We start from the raw sequence: 19,311 nt of genomic DNA, 5'->3' as shown, positions 1-19,311 counted from the left end.
TGTACTAAATGTGGTTGTCTTTGCATAGTGGATAAATCATCCCTCCATATGCAAGTCCCAGTAGTTTTGCTCACAGTGATCTGTTGCTAGTTTTATGTGCATTGGATTTGGTGTATGCGTCATAAGTTTAGCCTTTAATAGCTTGGCACATTTTGTGTTTTTCCCAGTTGGGTAACACACACACGATATGAAACCTAACGCTTACAGATTCCTAAGGAGTAAATGTGATATAGCCTTGGTATGACTGATTTCAGTTTACACAAAGTTTACTATTATAGTTTCTCTTTCTGATTACAATCACTTCAAGTTCTTTGTCTCACGAAGACATTGAGCAGGCTTGCTGTAGAATTGCAGACCAATGAAATGTTAAAAAAAAAGAAGTAGTAAGGCTAGAAAACTGCATAAATGAAATTATGACAACAAGAAGTTTCTGAGGGGTGGTACTCAATAAATGTGTACCCCACTAGTTAGGGAGCCACTTCTTGATGCTTCTTTTCTAAAAATCTCAGTCTCTTTCACATGGAGTTTGTTTTATGTGCTGTTTAAACTTATGATATGAGACAGTTTCTGATAGCTGTAATGCAGGAAAGGAAAGTGATGGCTGTTCAGGAAGCCTCAGGACTGAATTCTGCTTTCATTCAATGCTTATGAAAGCAAATTTTTCTGGCTTTCTGTGTGTGTTAACCTGAAAGAGAGCCAATTTCTGAAATTGAATTTCAGGTTTGGATTCTGCACTTTTTTTAAGGAAAACTAAATTATTATGAGAAAACAGGGTGGGTTTCATCCCAGAATCTTTGGAAATATTTTCTGCAGTTCTCTAATCTTAGATTCTTCCAATCCCATGAAATTTTTCATATACTTCATGCACTTTTCAAACTTTTTCATGTACTTCCTTTTCATATATCATTTCCAAAGGAAATAAGAGCTTTATTTAAATCTCATTTTAGATTCTCCAGTTCTCTTCAGGAAACTTGTTCTTAGTGATTAACCCCTTTTTTATTTGTTAGATTGAAGGATCAAAAATTGCATAGTTCTGAACCGCTTATATTTACAGTGATAGCATCGTTTTGTTAAGAACAGCCTTCCTGATTAAAGCAAATATCCAACTGTTGTTTTTTTTTAAATAGCCTAAATAGGGGGCTTCAGAATTTATATCATATATGACCTACTAATCTGAAACTCAAAGTATTTTAGGGCTTATCAGGGTGTTAGCCTTTCCAAGTTGATTGTCTTTAACATGAGGCAAATCTACAGTTCAACCTTTCTACAGTTCAGTGTTCTGCCATCGTTTCATGTATCCACATGCTTGCAACATCCTTGCTTCTGTACAGGTGTTCAGGTTATTTTTTCTTATAATCCTCACACAGAAAGTCCTCTGCTGTCAGCTGTCATAGTGGCCCACCAAGAGGGCTGGAGGTTTTAATTAATTGTTTGTTGTCTTTTTTGGGGGCAAACAGGTCATGCTGCAGAGAAGGAGTGCTTACATAGTGAGTGAGCATTAACTGCAGTGTTGTTGCCTCTCCAGCATCCCAAGAAAAAAAAAACTCTGGCTGTGCTGCTCCTCGATGAGAAAAGGAGCTGCAGAGGTAGACTCCATTCGAGAAGAGTCTGTAATAAAGTAGAACGCAACAGGAGGAGCCAGGCATAGAAAGAACAGTGATCCACAACATGGTCTAAAACCCCATGTAAACTTATTTTAATCCAAACACATTGACTTCTGCCTTACAGGCTTCTTTGTGAAATGGAAGTCTTACTCAACAGGGATATTTACAGTCAAAGTCAAATTTGGGTAGAGAACATATGCATTCCATGTGTCAGGCCTTCTATATTCTCCTATGCACCTCTGTACCTCTTTCCCATTCCCATTCGTTGTCTCTTCTAATGGCATATTTTTTGCAGGTATAAAGACTAGATAGTTAAATCCTATTTGAAATTCAATTGTGTAATGAGTATCCTGCAGTCTCATTTGGGCTTCCTTGCTGCAGAGAAGTACATGCAACTTTTACCAGTACTACGAAATAAACAGTGGTACAGTCATTGTTCTCCCAGAGCAGCTGCCATAAGCTAACAGTGACTTTTAGATACTGTGCTGCTTCTGATAATTCTTGGCAGTTGCTGCAGGGCTAAATCTTTGTTTATTTTCTGTCATAATATGAGTCATGAAACCTCTCTGATTTTCATGCCCCCAGATGATCAACAATGACTTAGCCTCCAAAACAGTCAGTTACAATTTTTAAGGGAGAAAACTGCTGTAGTGTAGAAGCTTTAATACATCAAAGGATACATATTCTAAATTAGAGCCCACTATTTTGTAAGACATTAAGAACAACATTTTACGCAGAACAATTCTGAGGAATAGGCTTTTCAGTATCAAGGGATAGGGTTCAAGTACTAATATTCCATGTAATATTACTATCTGTTTGTGCTGTTGGGCCATTTTTTGCAAGTACTATCATTAGCACTGAGGAGGAGTATAAAAATGGTTACTCTTTAAAATCCCATAAGATGAGCATGAACAAAAGCAAAATGGTTTCTTCAAGTGGACTCAGGAACAGAGAAATATTTTTTTACATTTTCTTACCTGGTCGTGTGCAGCATTAATAATATGAGTTGAAATATTCAAGCTAAAATCAAAAATACTGACAACACAAGTGCTCCCAGTTTCATAAAATGAGCCATGAGTTGAATTCTGCTAACTCACTGATAGAAAGGGCTCTTCAGTTCAGCTAAAAGTGTTTGTCTCCCTCAAATCCAGGCTGTCAATGTGGTTCTTGTTTTTGTTAGGATATCCCATAGAGCTGATAGTTTGAATGACCTTCTATCATATAATATGTGGGGACTGAAATAAAAAACTTTGGAGAGAAGGGACCCCAACATGATCAATGTGTTTTTCTATTAACAGTGTTTTCCAATTTGCCTCTGATGGTTTCAGCAACTCCTGTCCTTCAGACCTGTCCAAAACAGCCTGCAGTGGTTTGTTGTCTAACTCTTTGGTCCTCGGCTGAAGTTGCAATGTTCCCTTGTATCTGCTTTTCTACTATGTTTTTTCTTTTTGAATTTCAGACTTATCAACGAGTCTTTGAGGGACCAGTTGCTAGTTACCATACAGAAGACTTTCACATACACCCGAACCCAAGCACAGCACCTCTTCATTATCCTCATGGAGTGCATGAAGAAGAAGGAACTGGTATGTTCACACTTTCCTTAGAGGCAAAGAGAGAGCTCAGTGCATTATTTTGCTCAAGTCTGTTGAAAGATTTCACAAATCTGATCACTGTGATCCAGACTCTAAAGAGATATTATATCATGCTGACTTCTGTTTCCTTTAATCTGTATTTTCTCATTTAAAGTTATTAATCTAACAGATCTGTTTTCTATGTAAATTCCTCTAAATTTCCTTTGACAGGAAAAAATCCAGATTTACTGGATTACTTTATTACTTTCCAGTCATCCTCAGGCATATCGTGATTAAAATTCTATCTCATGTAACAGAAAGCCTCAGAAGGAAGCGTAATTGTTTATCTGTCACTGGGATCATATTTTAAAGATGCTGTAGAGTTGCACAAGTATTACTAGGGCTATTACTTTATTATGGAGATGTGTGACAGGAAAAGAAAACAGCTTGTCTCCAAGGCTCCTATTCTGCAGTGGCAAGACTATACCTTTAACACATACTTACACTTTCTTGAAGAACACAAAATCTTTCAACAGTTTCTGGGAGCTCCATGAGGCTGCTTTAGCAGAAGTATTTTTGAAGAAAAATCACATTGTAAAAAACTTGGGATTCAGTTCTGGGGGCGGTATTTCTGATATTATTTTCTGATATTATTTATAGATATAGATATAGATATAGATATAGATATAGATATAGATATAGATAGATATAAAATCAGTGATTTCAGACTGACTGAAGAGACATACTTAATTTTGTAACTTAAACTTTCTTCTGAGCTTTGTTTCTGGTCCATAATGGAGCTTCCTGGAATTCCAGGCTGACAGTCTGCCACACTTTGTGTAGGGTAACGCTCAAGAGGAAAGATTGGGTTTCATTTTCTGAAACTGAGTTTTTTGTGACTTCAAGCTCTACAGTGCCTTTTCATTTTAGTTGAAAATACAGCATAGAGTACTTAATACCACTGGAGGAGGACAGTGGGGAAATGGTTAGGAAGCGTTAAAAAGGCTGCTTTTCTAGATAGAGCTTTGCAAAACCAAAAGTACTTCTTTACATGATTTAACTTGCCAAAAGCACAGTATTCTGTTCAATAACCAGCAGTTCGTGCATCCATCAAAAAGTGGTCAGCCTTCCTCATGCATAACTAATCATTTATATGTACCACAATCCTCCGGCTTGTACCTTGGACAATGGCAGAGAGGAGAGGATCCCAAGGGTAACTTTTCAGGGAAGACATGACAGCAGCACACAGTTCCACTATGCTGTTGCAATGTAGATGGTTGACAGAACTGGACATACGACAGTCCCTGCTGCCACCTTCTTCCACAATCATAATTCAAACTGTACAGCAACTTGAACACCCTTTAGCTATTCACAATTAGTCAGTGCCAACCATAAGGTATAGACTAGTCATCCCTTCCCTAGCTGAACTACATTAAGATGGAGAGTTCTTTTTTATTTTTGTCCCCTCTAAATTCTCCTTTGCATTGAAGATTCTCAGAAAAATATGATTGTGCTAGAGAAATACTTTTCCTATCCATTAATGTTTGCAAGATGTACCATGACCTCCATGGCACTTGAGATTGCTTTACATGTGTAGTACATATGTGCCTCAGTCTACATTAATGTTGAATTTATTTTCATGTTTCTTATCAATGATTAGCAGGGAGAGCCCATTTCTGTTAATGTAGTAGCAATAATAATAATAGTAATAATTAATAATAGTAATAATTGTGATGATGACAACAACAATATGTATGTATAGGATCTATGTGTGAACCAGAGCTCTGCATGCAACCATAAAAAACCTGCCTAATGATAGAAGACAGAAGAAGGGAATGAGGAAGGGAGCGGGGGAGAGAGAGAGAGCAAAAGAGAGGGAACAAGGGAGGAAGGAAGGCAGGCAGAAGGAAAAGCCTGAAGGCAGGAAAGTAGGAAGAAATGAAGAACAGAAAGTAGAGACAGACACTGAATTATCAAGACTGGAAAAATCTGGAATCCAGAAGGAGCTGTCAGGCTTTGAACAAACTCTGCTAATGCAAAGTTAACTGTAATATTCACATCTTTATTCCAAACACAGTTGTGCATTCCTTACAAGTTTCTTTGCAGACATGTAACCTCTATCACCACTGACATTCTTTACCTACATGCCTTGTGAAAAGCTGTTCTCCATGAGATGGTTTGCCCAAAATTAGGTGTTTTGAATTTGAGTTTGTGCCACTAACCCAACCATATGTAAAGAGGATATATTAAAACAAATGTTTTTCTCTGGTACCTCAGTTGTACTCAGGGTGTTAATTTTAGCAGTGGTATGCTAGAAAGATTTTATGTCTGAGGTGTGGTTGCTAGGCCACTGGTGTCCTTTAAGACTCATAACCTTTTATATGAATTTAAAAGAAAGATGATGGATTTAGATTAGATACTAGGAGGAAATTCTTTACTCTGAGGGTTGTGAGGCACTGGAACAGGTTGCCCAGAGAAGCTGTGGATGCCCCATCCCTGGCAGTGTTGCAGGCCAGGCTGGATGGGGCTTTGAGCAATCAGGTCTAGTGGAATGCATCCCTGCCCATGGCAGGGGGGTTGTAAATAGATGGTCTTTAAAGGTCCCTTCCAACCCAAACTATTCTGTAATTCTGTGATTCTATAATGGTAAAGATGGTATTACCTGAGGAGATGGATGACCCTGGAGATATAAGGTGTTCCCAAGAGTGAGTGGTGACCACTGGTTCTACAAAGCCAGATGTTTCATGCTTCCACATGTGTTCCAGCTCTTGTCCTTTCTCAGGTTTGACTTTCTGATTTGGTTGTGCACAAGACAAAACACTGCTTGATGAAGGGGCTACATAATTAGTCTTATCTCCTCTCTCCCTAAAGAAACAAACAGAAGGAAGATGCAAAAGTTTGTCTCAGAGAGCTCAGCAGCAGCCAAATTGATCATGGCTATCTTCCCTAAGTTCACTAAGTGCCTCACTGTCTGACTTTGTGGCTACTGAATTCATAGGGAACAAAGTAGACAGTGCTGGAGAGGCTTGTCGTATTACAGGGTGCTACTACAAAATTAAGTGAAAACAGGGTACAGGCAGGAAGTACTTATAGTAAAGTATGTCAATATGGATGTGGAGAGAGAAAATAAAATGCAAGTTAATCTCTGGGAGGGAGAAAAAAGCTATCTTTGAAATATTTTTTCCTACTCTACCTACTTAGAATTTGTAAAGAGACTGGAATCTCCTTTATAAATTTGACATGTGATGGCCAGGAAGAAATCATAATAAAAATTACCCTGTTCACAGAACATCGGATATGTCAAGTTCTGACATTTTGGACTTCACCCTTTAAGAATGGTCTCTGAATTGCATGCCCAGGGAGCATCATTATTATGATGTGCAACATTCCATTTATTTGATAAAGTGTAAATTAGTTTGTTGAATAAAATCTGAGTACACAAGCTGGATGATAAAATGCGGCCATAGCAGAGGAGATATCTAAGTCTGTTAGGTTTGCAAGACAGAGCAAATTCCACTTCTCAATTTCATGACTAGTTTTTATTAAATTGTAAACTTAGGTGTGTTGATACAGCAAGCATCGGAGTTTATATTCAGAACTGTATTTGGACCAGTGTGCTTAATGAGGTTTATGGTATAAAAATCTATTTTAAATGAAGTAGACTATACAGGTCATTTTATGTAACTGTAGATTACAAGAGTAGGAGAGTGTTTTGTGCATGATTTATGGAGATTCTCTACTGTTACATTTGCATAGATGTCTTAAAAAATGTTTATGCCATGAAGTTCCTAAAATAGGAGCCTGAAGCTGACCAAAGCTATGTGGGCAGAAAGCAGCATTGTAAAGTCCAGTCCACACTTTTTTCAAAAAGCACCACAAACATTTTTGTACATGTTCTCATCTCCTGCATGCAGCTCATGAGAAGTTAAAACAGCCCATTTGGTGATACCTTGCCTGCCACTAAAAAACTAAAAAAAAATAATAATAGCGGAAGGTAGGGGGAATTTAAGAAAATAAAGAATTTATTGCTTTGGACATTTGGATTCCATATCAATTAGTCCAAAGTTACAATAAGATGGAATTCCATAATTTAAAAAAAAAAAAAAAAGGAGAATGAGACAGTCTGTGAGGGTGTTTTGGGATCTTCTTTTCTATTGTGATTACCTTGCTGATCTCAGAATACAAAGAGCAGGTGAGGGCACCGCCTGAGGACTCAGTCCAGCAGGGACATTTCCCACTGGAGCCTCAGCTTGAGCCCAGAGTCAAGTGGCAACGAGGAAGGGAATCCCTCAGATCGCAGTCCAGAGGGTTCATTTCCGATAGTCTCTGAAAACACAATGTGTTGTGTTGTAGTTCAGAAGTCTGTTTCCAGCTGTGCAAAGGAGCATTTATTTCTGCCTCAGTAAATAAATTTGCCTTACCACTTTCCCTTAAAGACAGTAATTCTGGTACTTGAGATTCCTGACAAATACAGGCTGCTCCATTCTTTTAGGAGTATTTAATTATTTTGTGGCTTAGACAGCCACGTTGCTGGAGTGCTTTGTTCACAAATCACAACGTAAATTTCTCAGGAGCCAGAATGTGCTTTCCAACAAGCTGTGTGGGTCCATCTGTGGAGTTTCATTGGGCAGGCTCTGGGGAAGGCTATTTCGGTAAGCCAGAAAGGTCCATGTCCCTGAAAACAACCACACTTGTTGTCAGATGTATTTGTGATAAAACTAATGCTTCCAAAATAGTGCTTTGAGAGTGAATAGACCTAACCTTATATCCATTTAATAGAAAAGCCATTTGCCGTAAATCAGGATAGATCCAATTGTAGTACCTTAGTAATCAAAAAATGGCCCATTTACACCAGTAGTAAAAACTGTGTACCACCTCCTGGTTGTTTTCTTATTACTACCATGACCATTCTGTGCTAAAGTTGTTTTCTTGAATAAAGGTTCAGTGACCACATTAAACACTGATAGTGTCATTGCCTACCACTGCATTACAAGAAAGGTTTGCAGAACAAAGTGTATGGAGGGTGAGCCTACATTTGTGTACATCCATGAATTCCTGGAACTCATTTCCACATAGAGGCTACAGACACAATTTGTTTCTTGCTTCAAGAGAAACAACAAAATCCCATCTTTATCTTACGTTAGCAAGTAAAGGATATTTACTTTACTTGCCTCTTCTTTTGTTATTCCTGTACCTCAATGTATGGTCAGTCCACAGTATGCACTGTGTCAAACATAATGGCTCCTTGGGGACAGCGTAAGGCTTACTTCTACTTTGTGCTGCTGCGTGTGTATATATGGTAAAGGGTTATTCCAGATGACTTCATGACTAACTTGCAACTCCGGTGCTGTCAGATTAAACAAAACAGGTGTCATGCTGAAGTAGCTGGGTACATTGAGCTGAGGTCAGGACAGCCTGCATCATGAAGTTGCTTGCTATTTATTTTTTCTTTCAAACAGATGTGGATCCAAATTGTCCAGAAATGCACAGTTGTGCTGCAAGGCTAACATTTGTACCCCAATATTATCTTACTAATGCAGGGCTTTGACTCAGCTTATTGGTTACTTACCTAAAGTACTGGGAAGCTGTTGAGTGATTTAGCAGTTTATTTTCTTTCAGCTTTGTCTGACTGAAGAGGCTGGAGCAAACATGTCCTTGTCTCTGGAAGAGCTTGACTTGATCATATACTGTCTGCAAAAAAGCATTGTAGTTTTCAGCTGGATGTGCAGGGTCAGTGAATTAGTATGCTATTAAACACCATCTGCAGTTGTTTACTAGCATACACGTAGATATGTTCTGAATTAAATATTAGTTAAATCAGACGGACTTCTAAGAATTCACCAGCATGTAGTCACACTATTTCTTTGGGCTTCCCAAAGGTTAAAAGGTTTATTCAGATCCATTTTTTTAAAGAAATTTTTCTTCAAAAACAAATTATTTCAGCTAAGATTTTTTAGTGCTGATGAATTATTTTTTTTTGTAGAGGAGGCAGAAGAGGGTTGGTGACTTCTCAAACAGTAAAAGTCAACCACAGTTCCTGCAGGAGTTTAGTTGCTGTGATCAGCATGTAATTTGACAGTAGAGATCTGGAGCAGGAAAGCATCAAGTAGCCACTGACCTGCTGGTTGCTAAAACAACTCGAGTCTCTCCCTTGGAAACACTATATGAATTTCCATCATAAAGTGTGCTGATGCTAATTAGTTCTCTGCATCCAAATGGAGGTGCTAATCCTCTTCAGCAGTGACTATAGCAACACTCCTAATTTTTACAAAGGTTAAATCTGCTGTCCAGTCATTGCAAATCAATAGAATTAGTCTAGCACATAGACCCTACCTCTTTAGGTAAGTGTTAAGATGATGATTACAGGGTAGTTTTAAATTCTGCAAACCTCATTTGATTTCTTTTTGCTAAAGAGATAGAACCGTATTTTCTTTCTTCAGCTGCCAAGAAGTCATATGGAGTTAGCTGGGCTTTGCCATTGACTTCACAGAGAACAAAATCTAATCCTAGGACCAAGTTTTTTATGTCAGTAACTCAGAGAACCAGTTCTACAAGCAAAGCAGTTATATACACTGTAAGGGAAAAGAAAAAAAAAAAAGAGAAAAAAAAAAAGACAAAGGCAGCTGTTGTATTACACTGAAGCCTTGAAAAGCTTTTGATCCTACCAGCTGCTTTTCAGCTGCTGTCAGATGAGGTAGGGCTTCTGCTAACAGAAAGCACAAGTATGTCAGACCAAATGGTGAAGCAAAAATGTGCAATTTAGGTAGTTACTTAGTCCATCCTGAATCTCTGCTGTACCATTGTCAGCACCGGTCTGCAAAGACCAGTATTCCTTCTGTTGGGTACATTCAGTAAGCAGACATTTTCTGGTTTATTTGGTGCATACTGCATGTACAATTATCACAGATGGAGTCGCCTGGTAGATACTAATGCAACGTACTACAAATGTCCTCTTCCTGTGTTTTCTGTGATTAAAATTACAGCTACAGGAATTAAATTTAGAGTGTTTCTTTTCCCTCTGAAAATATAAGCCTGTGGAAATATCCATTACCCCATTTACACTATTAACAAGTAATTCAGGGAAATGCACACGGAGTCATTATGCAGCTCTGTCAATTGTCCCAGTAATGGAAGTGAAGGCAAAGCAGTACTGTGTGACACAGCAGCAATATAGACTTAATTTTTGCAATCAGGGAATTGGAAGGGTTCCATGCAGTTTATAAACTCCACAATACTGTTCAGAAACCTTTCTTACTCCCTGCCTCAGTTTTGTCTGGGGAGCTGTAATTTCCTTTGTGTTTCTTAGAAAATATAATTACTCCTTCTGTAGCTGTGGATGGGGCACAGAAACCCATTCATTATGCTATAGTATCTTAGTCTTAAGTCGAGGAGCTCACTGTATGAGTTGCAAGTTCTGTGCAGATACAGCAGTAACTGCAACTTTACTGTCCTATAGAAATATCTTACACTAAGTGAGCTGTCTTTTCCAAATATTACCTACTTAGTCTCACCAGCAAACAAGCTAGGAAACTTATGGTTTGTGGCTATGTTTGCTGCTTGGTTTCTGTGCGTTATCATGACATTGTCAGCTTAAATACAGAATAAGCATATGCCTGCATCATCTATAGCAAAGCAACCTGGGCATCCATGTACTGTCAGACTATTTGAAAATACGTTGCAAAGCAAAACTAGAAATTGAAGTTTAAGATGGAGCTAGAATCCCTGATTTTAATACTGTTGCCACTCCACCAACTGACTGTAATTCTAAGGTCAGCATTTTCAGTTCAGATTAGAAGACATATCTTTGCATGTAAATCCTGCAGACAAATATGCTTAAGGCAATGACTTGCAAGACATAATTTTTCAGTATATACAGCAGAGGGAATGACCAAACTGAATTCTTGTTCTTTTAAAGTAACAATATTAGGTCTATTCATCTCAGTGATGAGCTATTTACATCACTCATGGCTTTTTTTATTAATCTTCACCTTGAAAAACAGTTCATTTTTACATTGCTTAGTATCTGTGAGCAAGATACTCACATATGCATTACAGGTTAAATTATCTTACTATCTCATTAAAAGCACAGAATGACATAGCTTTCTTGGCTGTTTTTTACAGAAATTGTCCTACCCAGGACTTAGTTCAACAGGAGAGCAGAGACATTGCATATCGAAGATTAGGTGCCAAAAGGAGCCTATTTGTTCAAGAGTAAAACTGTCCAAGACTGATTTGCTGCCAGTTCTTAGCTTCCCAGAATGAGCTAATAGGATTTTTGTGGGAGCACCCACCCACATAAAGACCAGAGATAACTGAGACTCTATCTAAAACAAAGCTCAAGTGGTACACACATGGGTCTTACTCAGAAGGTCAGACACACACATAGATAAGAAGTTGATTGTAACCCCTGCAGTCTGTAGCATGGGTGCTTGCTCATCTGTCAGAAGGGTGCCTGCTGGGAGAACTAGCCATTTGATGGGGTTACATGGTAGCAAACTTCTTTTACAGCATTTTATTAAGGCTTTTCCTTGATGTGTGCTGGAACCCATGCATGGTTCTTACATCATCAGTGTATCAGTGTTTGTGGGTAATAGCTTCTTTGGGACCAGTGCAGTTAATAAACTCCTATATACTAGGTTTCAATTGGTCTTAATTCCTGTTACTTCAGATTCAGCGGTCAGAGCTGAATCATGTCCCTTTATACGTATTTAAGTCATTTTATGTTTTCAGAAGAAAATCTATAAAGGTAGAACCTTGTCAATACCTCCAAGAACCCTCTCTGTAGAAGAGCTGGAGAAAGTGAACTACATCACATTTACTCCACGCTTCTTTCCTGAATGGAGGTGATGGAAGAGCTGGGATTACACCAATGTGTGAATGAAAATGCCTACCTCATCACCCAAAACCATTTCTCTCTCTGTGGCTGTTCTTAACCAGTTCCAACACTGCAAGGCTACATGGAAACATGTCTGTGTTTATCATCACAGTCTGTTGATGTGCACAGACTAGTGATTTAAAGGACAACATCTACATTCTATTCCCTTGCTTATACGCTTTGTGACTCACAGTTTATATTTACTTGTGTTTCTTCAACTTCAGAATCAGGGACTGGTATTTCACTGCCTGACTACAGTCATAAACGGCCTAAAGTAACAACAGCGTGAAACCTGTTTGTAAAAGGGAAAAGGACTGTTTTCAATATTTTTATTCCCAAAGATTCATTTTGGTCATCTATTCCACTGGAACATATGAGTATTCCATTCCAAAATGTTAACAGTGCTGTAAGGCTTAAAAAGTATGTGCAGATTATGAAATAAAAAGTTTTTTATATGGGATGGAGCTGTGAGGTTTCCATATCCTTTTCTTTTAAGTCATTAAGGGGTTGACACATCCATCTCAGTCTGGAACAAAAGTTACCAGTTCCAGGGAAAGCCAAACATTTACAGTAACTTCTGTCAGATGATTTTCTGTGCACCTAGATGGCTCCTCAGCTGCAGAATTGCTGCCTTTCTTATAAGCACTGATTTTTTAGTTTTTTCATTGCTTCTTACCGGACAATGAGTCTGACAAATTATTGGATCAAAGGAAAACGTGAAGTTTTACAGTGCTGCCACAACACAGAAGGAGATGTAAAAATTAAAAACTGTACAACCAACGTTCAGACTTCTCCCCTCATATCTGCTCCCTCTTATTTCCACATTTGGAATTCTCTTTCTTACTCCTCAGAGTAGTAGACCACTTAATTTATGTTTTCACTAAATATAATTCTCTCTAATCTTTCTCTTCCTGGATATTCTCTTATTTGGCCCTTTCTTCTGCAGTATTATCCATTGACTCACCTGCTCACTTTGATCTTTGTTATGCCTTCACGTCAAGCAGCTTTTCTCCTGAGTTAAACAGGATTATTCACTGCAAGAAAAAAGGAAATGCTTTCCCTTCTTATCTGAACCATTTTGAGGCTTTGCATAACTGACTTCCTTTAATGTTTTGGTTTATGCTTTGTTTTATCAAACTCCCATTTTTCTTTTCAGGGTAATTTTCCTCTGAAATATTCAGGTAGGCCTAGCTAAATTATAAATGTCAACGTGTACTCTAGAAGGAATTGCCTATTTTGCAGAACCAACCAGTGCTTTCAGACAGGAGAGTTTCAGGTTGTATTTGCAATTCCATCTCCCTTTTTTTAGAAAAGGGAGATGGTTTTTTTTCTGACTTATGTAACTGAGATGCATACAAACAATTTGTGTGTTTGTCAGAAGTGAGATTTAAAGACATTAAAAAATTTTATGGAGTTAGCAGGAAAAAAAATCACTCTGAATTTTAGATCACCCTATATTTTCTCCTGCTGTCATAGCGAAAAATGACGGTGAAAAACAATTCTGTCTCTAAAAGCATGAATAATTCGTAGCATTCTTAAGATGCTATGAATACAGTATGTAACGAGAGCACTCTGGCTACTTTCTCTGCTCTCATCAGTGCTACCCTCGTTTTCTCCTCTGTCTTCAGCTATCCATTGTCTAGTCAGCACACATTGCCAGTCTGAGATGTAGAGAATGAATTTGCTTCTTCATCTCTTGTCTCCTTCATGAGAGAGAGTTAAAACACCTTTCTGTGCAGGTGTGTACTGCATTCTCCCTGATGATGTGGTCTCTCTCTAAAAAAATACAAGGTAGAAATCTGAATATATTTCAGCTAATTCTTCATACTCTGAAGTGATTGAGGTTAACCTTACTGTAAAAAAAAAAATGTTCACGTCATACAATATTTTAGAAATACTAAGTACAGCCTGGTGCTGCATGGCTGTTCATATGCAGTCCTGGGGCCTTACACTGGCCTTAAGTAGAAGCAGTTCTTCCATCTCTGTGGAGTTTTCAGAGTAAGTCCTAGAAAAAAAGTGGTGTGGTGGGAGGGAAGAATTCACTTTTTGGTTAGAAAAGGCATCAAAACAGGAACTGAATATGGTAGTAGTTGGGAAGAATTTTTATGTCCTGTGATTAATTTCACCAAACACTGTTTTAAATTATTTCAAAACAGTTTTTTACTTTAATTCCCATCTCTTGACCTGGCAAATTTGTAGTTAATGATGACTGTGGCTGCTGACACTACCTGTGCTTCTGCTTCTAGGAGTAAAATGAACTTTGTCCATGTAGAGTGAAAACCTGTTCACAGCATAGCAGCTCATACTGATGGAAGTTTATAATTTATTTATCCAGCTAGGCCTCAATATAGCAAACTATGACACAGCTGTGCTGGCTTAGAGAACACTCTATAAAGCAATACACACAGATTTTTGTGTCAAGGCATTTCCTATACATCTATATTACCTACTCATCAGGGCACTAGAACTGCTTTTGCCTGTCTTCTTCACAAGTTCTGACCTGTCAGGCACAATAGATCTGCTTCACCCAGATTAATAAGGGACAGAAATGTGAACAGTTATTGAGGAACCAAGCAGGGGAACACGTTGTAAGAATTCAGAAATTTTGCGATTAGAACCTATTACAACCTGCTGTTTGTCCTCCTAAGTGTCTCAGTGTTCCTGTGACTTCAGGGGCTGTCTCACCTGACTTCATTTGCTTTCTGTTTGACCACACCTTCCCTACTCAGCATCTGTTTGATATATTTTCTTCTTACTGGTCCTTTGATTTGGCAGCTGCCATTGAGGAGACCACATGTACACATCTGCCTATGGGCAGCTGTGATCTGTATTTCTAAGGTAGCCCTGCCTTTACATACATACAGAACTTGGGAAATCCTAAGTAGCAGTGTAGTAGTTGTGTCTCTCAGTGTCTGAATAATTTCCGAAAGTCTGTTTGGTATTCACTGCCCTCAGGTAAGATGGTATTACCTGACTTTGCCTATACAAGTGCAATGCAGTATCAGTGTTAAGGCAGGAAAACAACAGAATGAATCATATTAGGCTAAACTGATCCTGCTTCACCAGAAACTGTGTAAAGAGAAAAGTAATCTGTCAAACAAGAATGGATCTGGTGCTAAACACAAAGCAGAGCTGTTTGAAAATGAGTGCTTTTGTTAGAGTCTAAGGTCAGATCATGTCTTCCCCCTGCTGTGTCCTGCACATACCCCCTACACACACAGACACACCCCCTCATGCTCATGCACCTTGCTTTCTATCCTGCTGGGGTTTTTTTCTCCATCTCTTTGGTTTTTTACTTGCTTCCTGCCTGCCCTGACTGAAAATTAGGTTTCTACCCCACTGGACTGTAATTATTGCTGGCAAGTATCACAGTGTGCTGCAATTATTGTGCTTGCGGAGGTCTTTTTCTGCTCAGTGATTTCCTAGCACATTTTCCTAGGAAGAATTAGGACACAACTAGCTTTTTTTCTGGAAGTTAATCCTGTTCACATTAAGATGCTTCAGTAGAATCTTCAATGAGGCAGAGGGGAGACCTTTCCAGTTTTGGGCAGGCAGGGGAACAGTGGGGTCTTTTCCTGCTTTTAAGTGAAAACATCATGCATTTTACTCGGGCAGGTTTTGTGGAGGTAAATGAGAGATAGTATTGTGACACAACGGTTTGAATGGTAGGTCCCAATCAGCTCCTCCTGAGAGGAGTGCAGCAGAGCTGGTAGTCCTTGCCTAGCTACCCCCAGAACTGGAAATAACCAGTATTTACTGTACTTTGCAAGTAGAGCACTATGGGCATATCAAAAGAAATCCAGACATTAAAGTTAAATTTAGCAAGAATCTCAATGTGTATTAACACTATTTTTGCAGTGATAATAAAAAAAGTTAATAAATTAACTTTTATTTGTGATTCAGAGGCATTTTTGTTTGTGTGTTTTCATGTGAAGATTTAACTCTTCCTTCAGTGCAGTGCAATACCGTTTTGTATTTCCAAGGGATGGTAACATCAGATTCTATTATATTTGTAAAGAATAGAAGAAAATTCTATTTAAAAAAGCTTGCTGTTGGAAGTCACAGTTGTTCACTGATATGCCTCAGGCAATTACCTGAAAAAGTCATTTCAAGCCAATAAATAGTGTGAATGCTGAAAAAAAGGAGGAAATAAAAAAAAGACCAACCCGAAAATACCCAAGGTGGTGGCAGAGGAACACGAAAAACAGTTCTTTTACAATAATTGAGTTTAACATCAACAATGGAAACTACCAGCTAGAAGGAAATAATAATGTGGCCCAAATCCCTACAAGAAAAAAAAAGTACTTGGGATTATTTTTTTCTTCTTTGAACATAAACTCTTTTTCAGCTCAAAAGAAATTGCTGAGTAGGGTAAATGGTAGGTTTTCACTCTGATGCAGTTTCACTATGCTCACAATAGAAAACCATTTTATACATACAGTTTGAATTAGTTCATCATAAAGAAAATCTCTCAGTTTAATCTTTACTTTTTCCAAGCAATGGAAAAGAATGGCTAATAGAAGTCTGACTAATACTGCAACTCTTACCCCTTGTTTTCTTTTGGCAGGGCAAGCAAGTCTTCAGGATGTATTACTATTTAACCTCAACTTCTTGGTAGTGTTTTTTATAAGTAAATGTCCTGGATATCATACCAGTAAAAACACCTTACTAGGTTGTTTTTCTTTTCTTTTTGCACTGAAGCTGTAGAGAGGTTAGGACTCTACATCAGACTTCAACAGGGCTGCAGTAGGTCTTTTGAAAGGTGAATAGCTCTTAGGCACTGTCTCCTTTTCATTTAGAGAAGAAAGGCTTTCTTTTTTTCTTGGTAATGAGTTATTAAGTGAGTTTCTAAGTCTTTAATTTGCTGTTATTTTTGCATCTGAGTGGCAGACATTCATCCAGCAAAAGGTAGCTGGGAATAGAGTTTACTGACCCAGATATTTTCCTTTAGCACAGCAGTTTAATATACATTAGTGCAGTAGCATCTGTAGCCCATTCTAACATGGATCTAGTCAATGTCCTATTTTAACTGCACAAAAGTGTTGTTTCTCAGTTCTTTGAAGTGATTTACCTACCGGAGTACCTGAAATGGCAACTAGCAAGATATAGGTACATTAATGAATCTTTAAAGTAGATTAGTATCTTGCAAACATAAAATTCTTACCTGTTAATTGGGGGGAAATAAATCACAAGAACAGGTCTCCAGCAAGACAGACAGACAGGCTTTTTGAGACCTAGAGATACTGAACAATCCTAGGTGTAAAGTCTGCATAAATACTTAAGGGTGTGTCCCTATTTCCTCATGCCTCTGACTACAAAAATTAAAGGATGCTGGAAAAACTACAAAGACAGTAGAAGTAAAGAAGTACATCCACATTTTAGGAACAATTGCTGTCTCCTCATAACTGTACTCATAAAATGCAGAAACAAAATTCATTCTGGAAAGGTCAAGAGAGTCTTTCACATAACACACTAGCATCTCATCCAACTACAAATTGTATGTTTTTCCGCCTCTCTGTGTTTTACACAGCTTGTTTATTTTCTCTTTTTATCCACATTTAAATGTGACAGAAAAAAACAAAGGAGCATCATGTGAGTTCCCAATAGAACTTGTGAGAAAAGGCAGGGGGAATGCGCAGCCCTCTTCATTAATGAATCATTCACTCATGATGCTCAGGGTTCCTCACAGGCTGCTAGTCTAAGACTCTGTACACAGCAGCAATATTCCTGGAGTGCCACTGCCTTGTCCCTCAGTCATAAATAGTTACTGCAGAACAATTGCTGCAAATATGTGGTTTGATAATGATCTGGCTTTGCCAGGTAAAGGAGAAGCAATGATACAAATAGTTCAGCAGCCAGCATGCTGCAGCTTTAAGCCTTATCTTCCAAAATTCATTCTGCAGAGCAGTGAGTGCTGAAATATTTTCCTTTAGCCATTTAAAAGCAAATGTTACTGTACTCAAATACCTCTGACGTCCAGAAGTGAAGGCAACCAACACATCTGGCAAAGATACAAGGTGAACAAGTTATACCTGAAGAATGCTGCAGAGCAGGACCAAGGTTTTATCAGTGGAGATACTTTATCAACAGAGTGACAAAGTTGGTTCCTTGCCTAATTGCAGTGCAGTCTTATTTTAAATCCTCCATTTTGTGAATGAACAAAAACATTTGTCAAGCTTTAGGTCAATAGTGGAAAGGAGAAGAAATTGATCTTCCCAAAACCATGGGAGACCATGACAGGGCAAAGACCTGCCTATGAGGTCCAGCTTATTAAAAAGCCATTTCATCAGGCTGGAAGGCAACAGTTCAAAGCATGACTAGCTGTGAAGTTTCTCAAAAAAATCTGCGTAAGAGTAGCAAGATGCTACAAGTTACCTAAAATCATCTTCAGGACCTGTGACAGAAGAGTATCACAGAGGAAGAGTCAGAGATCACTCAGACAGATCTGATCTAGTAGTTAATTTATTAAGTTCTAATCAGTAAATTTAAATATGTAGAATAATTAATAAGTCCAAATGGATTGGCTGTCAATACTCTACTATTTACAACACTTAAATGTTAGTATGGGATATAAAGATTATCCCATAAGCTTACTATACATATGTGCAAAAATGTCACTTACCAACCCATCCATCAGTGTCCAGTGTCAGGTAAGGGATCTCTCAGCCTTGAGGGGTGACCTTGAGAGGTGTCCCTGCTCAAGGGGAGATCGCTGCAGCACAGCCAGGTGCTGCGGGGGGAGAGCTCAACAGGCCCTGCAGATATTTATAGTGTAAAGGGGTTGATTTGTCATTAGATTTTTTGCAGTTTTGACTGCTACCAAACCCCCAGTCTCCAGCCAAACTCTTTTTTTTGGGGGGATTGGTGTTGAGTTCTAACTGATAGCCTCACACAATAGGATTAATTTTGATTAGGTCTAGTGGCTGAGCATCTGCCTGGACGAAACTTCAGTTAGTTCAAACAGGAGGAGTGCATCTGTCACAGAGGGAAAGCAACTATGGATAGTTATAGTTAAGCTAAACCATAAGGAGAGGCTGAACATATTTTTTTACTGCCCTAGATTGTGTGCGTTCAGAACAGGCAAAAGCCCACAGTATCAGCTGAGTCTTTGAGCTGTTAAACTCGCAGCATTTTGAAATGAAGTATCATGATATTTTGCCTTGGTTCTGTCTAAAATTCTAGTTCAGTATTGGGCATGACCAAGTTACTGTGGGAAGACAGCCTTTTTTCCTCATGTAACAAAATTACATATTTCTATTTT

The 19,311-nt window shown here is 38.4% G+C and overlaps 1 protein-coding gene across 1 annotated transcript in view; it reads left to right on the top strand.

Moving 5' to 3' along the window:
• Positions 1–19,311, top strand: part of TRPM3 (transient receptor potential cation channel subfamily M member 3) — a 286,612-nt gene that overhangs the window by 191,533 nt on the left and 75,768 nt on the right. The window contains exon 8 of the mRNA XM_027791380.2: positions 3,064–3,187. Coding sequence (XP_027647181.2) covers positions 3,064–3,187 — 124 coding nt within the window. The remainder of the gene's footprint in view (positions 1–3,063; positions 3,188–19,311) is intronic.

Source organism: Falco peregrinus, chromosome Z, assembly GCF_023634155.1.
Source record: "Falco peregrinus isolate bFalPer1 chromosome Z, bFalPer1.pri, whole genome shotgun sequence".
Taxonomy (NCBI): domain Eukaryota; kingdom Metazoa; phylum Chordata; class Aves; order Falconiformes; family Falconidae; genus Falco; species Falco peregrinus.
The sequence above is the reverse complement of the archived record's forward strand: the minus strand, read 5'-3'. Positions and strand labels throughout refer to the sequence as shown.